This window comes from Oncorhynchus nerka, linkage group LG24 (assembly GCF_034236695.1).
Source record: "Oncorhynchus nerka isolate Pitt River linkage group LG24, Oner_Uvic_2.0, whole genome shotgun sequence".
Classification (NCBI taxonomy): Eukaryota; Metazoa; Chordata; class Actinopteri; order Salmoniformes; family Salmonidae; genus Oncorhynchus; species Oncorhynchus nerka.
The window spans coordinates 89,631,891-89,637,236 of NC_088419.1; the positions used below are offsets into that span (position 1 = coordinate 89,631,891).

Sequence of the window (5,346 nt, forward strand, 5' to 3'; positions counted from 1 at the left end):
GAGCTCCATTTTTATGGAATCGTCTGCCTACCCATGTGAGAGACGCAAACTCGGTCTCAACCTTTAAGTCTTTACTGAAGACTCATCTCTGCAGTGGGTCATATGATTGAGTGTAGTCTGGCCCAGGAGTGTGAAGGTGAACGGAAAGGCTCTGGAGCAACGAACCGCCCTTGCTGTCTCTGCCTGACCGGTTCCCCTCTTTCCACTGGGATTCTCTGCCTCTAACCCTATTACAGGGGCTGAGTCACTGGCTTACTAGGGCTCTTTCATACCGTCCCTAGGAGGGGTGCGTCACTTGAGTGGGTTGAGTCACTGATGTGATCTTCCTGTCTGGGTTGGCGCCCCCCCTTGGGTTGTGCCGTGGCGGAGATCTTTGTGGGCTATACTCGGCCTTGTCTCAGGATGGTAAGTTGGTGGTTGAAGATATCCCTCTAGTTGTGTGGGGGCTGTGCTTTGGCAAAGTGGGTGGGGTTATATCCTTCCGGTTTGGCCCTGTCCGGGGGTGTCACTGGATGGGGCCACAGTGTCTACTGACCCCTCCTGTCTCAGCCTCCAGTATTTATGCTGCAGTAGTTTGTGTCGGGGGCTAGGGTCAGCTTGTCATATCTGGAGTACTTCTCCTGTCCTATCCGGTGTCCTGTGTGAATTTAAGTATGCTCTCTCTAATTCTCTCTTTCTTTCTTTCTTTCTTTTCTCTCTCTCTCGGAGGACCTGAGCCCTAAGACCATGCCTCAGGACTACCTGACATGATGACTCCTTGGTGTCCCCAGTCCACCTGGCCATGCTGCTGCTCCAGTTTCAACTGTTATGCCTGTGATTATTATTATTTGACCATGCTGGTCATTTATGAACATTCTAACATCTTGGCCATGTTCTGTTATAATCTCCACCCGGCACAGCCAGAGGAGGACTGGCCACCCCACATAGCCTGGTTCCTCTCTAGGTTTCTTCCTAGGTTTTGGCCTTTCTAGGGAGTTTTCCTAGCCACCGTGCTTCTACACCTGCATTGCTTGCTGTTTGGGGTTTTAGGCTGGGTTTCTGTACAGCAATTTGACATATCAGCTGAAGTACGAAGGGCTATATAAATACATTTGATTTGGATTTTATTTGATATAGGACTCGTTTTACTGTGGGTATAGATACTTTTGAACCCGTTTCCTCCAGCATCTTCACAGGGTCCTTTGCTGTTGCTCTGGGATTGATTTGCACTTTTCGCACCAAAGTACTTTCATCTCTAGGAGACAGAACGTGTCTCCTTCCTTAGCAGTATGACGGCTGCGTGGTCCCATGGTGTTTATACCTGCGAACTATTGTTTGTACAGATGAACGCGGTACCTGCAGTCATTTGAAAATTGCTCCCGAGGAAGAACCAGACTTGTGGAGGGCTACAATTCTGAGGTCTTGGCTGATTTCTCTTGATTTTCCCCATGATGTCACGCAAAGAGGCACTGAGTTTGAAGGTAGGCCTTGAAATACATCCACAGGTACACCTCCAATTGACTAAAATTATGTCAATTAGCCTATCAGATGCTTCTAAAGCCATGACATCATTTACTGGAATTCAATACACAGTCAATTTATTGTATGTAAACTTCTGACCCACTGGAATTGTGATGCAGTGAATGATAAGTGAAATAATCTGTCTATAAACAATTGTTGGAAAAAGTACTTGTGTCATGCACAAAGTATATGTCCTCACCGACTTGCCAAACCTATAGTTTGATAACAAGAAATATGTGGAGTGGTTGAAAAACAAGTTTTAATGACTCCAACCCAAGTGTATGTAAACTTCCGACTTCAACTGTATCTTACTGTATCAATTCAAGGAACAAGGTCAGAACATTAAGGTGCAGGTTTCACAGACACAGATTAAGTCTAGTCCTGGATTAAGAATCACTTTCAATTGAGATGATCCATTAACAATGCTTTTAAATCCAGGAGTAGGTTTAATCTGGTTCCCGCAATCTGTCCCTAAAAGTAAAAACGGGGCTAATACTTTATAACAGAATATATGATTAACATGAACTGTATGGGAGGATTCTCCATAGATCCTGTTCCTGTAGTCAATCGCCCTCTAGTGGCCTCATGGGTGGAATGTTCATGTTTTTCATGATGTAATAACTAATAAACATACTTTTTGAAACCGCAGAAAATCCATTGTTTCCATGTCAACCGGTTTGTTATATTTCAGTTTTCTGTGATGTATATAGAAAGCCTAATATTGGGAGGCAACCTCAACATGGAATACATTTCAACTGTATCTGACATTGTACAGGTGTCTTCTTTTGTTAAGCCCATAACCATTTTTTAATCATATAAAGGGTGGTATATTAATTTAATATTCTGTTTGATTTGAATGAAAAATGACCACACAACCACATTGGTCTTTGAGATGGTCCTTTATTCATTAGGCAATACACAACATTTTGTATTACTGACATTCTCCATGGACTCATGAATGACCCAAGAAATTATTTACTAAGTGTGCTTGCTGCAGCAGCTGTAGAAGCAGCAAAAGCAGTCAGTGCACCAAGCACGCCTGCAGTACCAGTTAACACATTATTCAGGAAGTCATCGACCTATAAGGAAAAATACAAAGAAAAATAATAATTAAAATGGAGTGCATCTCCTCAAGCAAAGCATTAATTAGAATATTCTCTCATTATACTGTCATGGCTACCTGTTTGGACTTTGATTGGCCGTAACGGAGGAAAGTAACAAAATGCTCGCAGTTGCGTTCAAGGAGGTTGTATGGTATTGTGTGGCCTCTCATCTTTTCCACATCCTTCTTAATGATGGTATCCTCCCTTGCAGTTAAATTCAAGTAGTTGTTGATTTGGTACCTATTCTGTCCTGCCACATTATTTAAGGTGTCTACTGTAATCGTGGCATTACTGTAAAGACTGCTGCTGGATGAGCAAAGCCTGAAGCAACGTGATCTTGAAGGCTTTTCTACAAAACAGGAGGAAAGAAAAAGGTGTGTTGTCAATCAAACTTTATCAATACGAATTGCAGTAATGGAGAGGTCAACAACCACCCCAAGGGGATTGTTGAGAACCCAACGAACACAGTTGTGTTACAGCTTTTATAGATGAGTACATCGTCCTTAGTCTACGTGATAAACAACAGCATGCACTGACCAACTGGCAAGTGTCTTCACTGCTTTCAACCTGTCCCTGACTGAGTCTGTAATACCAACATTTTTCAAGCAGACCACCATAGTCCCTGTACAGTACTCAAGAACACCAAGGTAACCTGCCTAAATGACTTCCAACCCGTAGCCAGGAAGTTCTTTGAAAGGCTGGTCATGGCTCACATCAACACCATAATCGCAGAAACCCCAGAAACCCTAGACCCACTCCAATTTGCATACCACCAACAGATGCAGAGATGATACAATCTCTATTGCACTCCACACTGCCCTTTCCCACCTGGTCGAAAGGAACACCTACATGAGAATGCTATTCATTAACTACAGCTTAGCGTTCAACACCATAGTGCCCTCAAAGCTCATCAATAAGCTAAGGACCCTGGGACTAAACACCTCCCTCTGCAACTGGATCCTACTCCCTGTTCACCCATGACTGCATGACAAAGCACGACTTCAACACCATCATTATGTCTGCTGACGACACAACAGTGTCCACACTGCCTGATCTCCGACAACGACGAGACACACTATAGGGAGGAGGTCAGAGACCAGGCAGTGTGGTGCCAGGATAGCAACCTCTCCCTCAACGTTATCAAGACAAAGGAGATGATTGTGGACGACAAGAAAAGGAGGACCAAGCACGTCCTGATTCTCATCCACAGGGCTGTAGTGGAGCAGGTTGAGAGCTTCAAGTTCCTTGGTGTCCACATCACCAACAAACTATCATTGTCAAAACACACCAAGACAGTCGTGAACAGGGCACGACAACACCTATTCCCCCTCAGGAGACTGAAAATATTTGGCATGGGTCCCCAGATCCTCAAAATGTTCTACAGCTGCACCGTCGAGAGCATCTTGACTGGTTGCATCACCGTCTGGTATGGCAACTACTCTGCATCCGACCACAAGGCACTACAGAGGGTAGTTAGAGCATTGGGCCAGTACTCTGCTGTTAGGGGCGGCAGGAAGCCTAGTGGTTAGAGCATTGGGCCAGTACTCTGCTGTTAGGGGCAGCAGGTAGCCTAGTGGTTAGAGCATTGGGCCAGTACTCTACTGTTAGGGGCAGCAGGTAGCCTAGTGGTTAGAGCATTGGGCCAGTACTCTGCTGTTAGGGGCAGCAGGTAGCCTAGTGGTTAGAGCATTGGGCCAGTACTCTGCTGTTAGGGGCAGCAGGTAGCCTAGTGGTTATAGCATTGGGCCAGTACTCTGCTGTTAGGGGCAGCAGGTAGCCTAGTGGTTAGAGCATTGGGCCAGTACTCTGCTGTTAGGGGCAGCAGGTAGCCTAGTGGTTAGAGCATTGAGCCAGTACTCTGCTGTTAGGGGCAGCAGGTAGCCTAGTGGTTAGAGCATTGGGCCAGTACTCTGCTGTTAACATTTGACTTCAGATTATGTTTACACCCTGCCCCAATTATGGAATTGGAATATAGGCTACAACAAATACATTTATAGACAAACATCATACCTTGAACTACCACATGGATGACCGTTCCATTTCCAATGTACAGAGCCCAGTGGTTGTATCGACCTCTGTCGATCTCAATCATGTCACCAAACTGCATTTAAGAATAAGGTGGGTAAGAGGATGTTTAATTATGTAACCCCCCCCACACACACACACAGTCCTGTTTGGCTAAAATATTTTCTCTCACCCCTAACCCTAATTCTAACCCTAATCCCCCAATAAATTGCCTTTTTCCTTGTGGGGACTGGTAAAATGTCCCCAGCTTGGTCAAATTGTTTGTTTACTATTCTGGTCCCCGCAATTATAGTTAAACATGTCCACACCCGCACACCTTTTATGGTACTGTTGATTAATAGTAATTAGTATTAGTGAAAGATCAGCAGCAGTACTTACTGTGGGAGCGGGAAGAGCCATGTTTTGAACGTGAACGTCTCACTGTTGATTGTGCCTAGTGAAAAAAACACTTGCCCTTATATTACAAGATCCAAACCAACTTCCTGTTATTCAACTTAACTCTTTGAGACCCAAGAGCGTTTGCAACCAGCTCTACCTCTGGTTTTGAATGTTTGTTTCTCAATAAAATGACCTACAAGCAGTGAGTGCAGTAAGCTATACCAATCCCCCCAAACAACAAAACCATACACCTGACGACGATGTGTAGCTACGGCCGAACGCTTTGTTTAGATATGATCAAATAGACCAGCTAAAGTCATCCTACCATTAGACTGTATAC

General features: G+C 44.6%; 1 protein-coding gene across 2 annotated transcripts; it reads right to left on the bottom strand.

Moving 5' to 3' along the window:
- Positions 1 to 2,384: 2,384 nt before the first annotated feature.
- Positions 2,385 to 5,114, bottom strand: LOC115115419 (phospholipase A and acyltransferase 4-like). Of its 2 annotated transcripts, none has more exons than XM_065009265.1 (3): positions 4,614 to 4,710; positions 2,681 to 2,952; positions 2,385 to 2,579 (listed from the first exon to the last, which is right to left on the bottom strand). In XM_065009265.1, the coding sequence occupies exons 1-3, from the start codon at positions 4,708 to 4,710 to the stop codon at positions 2,472 to 2,474; spliced, it is 477 nt and encodes a 158-aa protein (XP_064865337.1). In that variant the 3' UTR covers positions 2,385 to 2,471. The 2 variants fall into 2 exon arrangements, 1 of the variants encoding a protein (XP_064865337.1); XR_010460959.1 differs by lacking the exon at positions 2,681 to 2,952 and adding an exon at positions 5,007 to 5,114 and having other exon boundaries at positions 2,491 to 2,579; positions 4,614 to 4,704.
- Between the last annotated feature and the right edge of the window lie 232 nt (positions 5,115 to 5,346).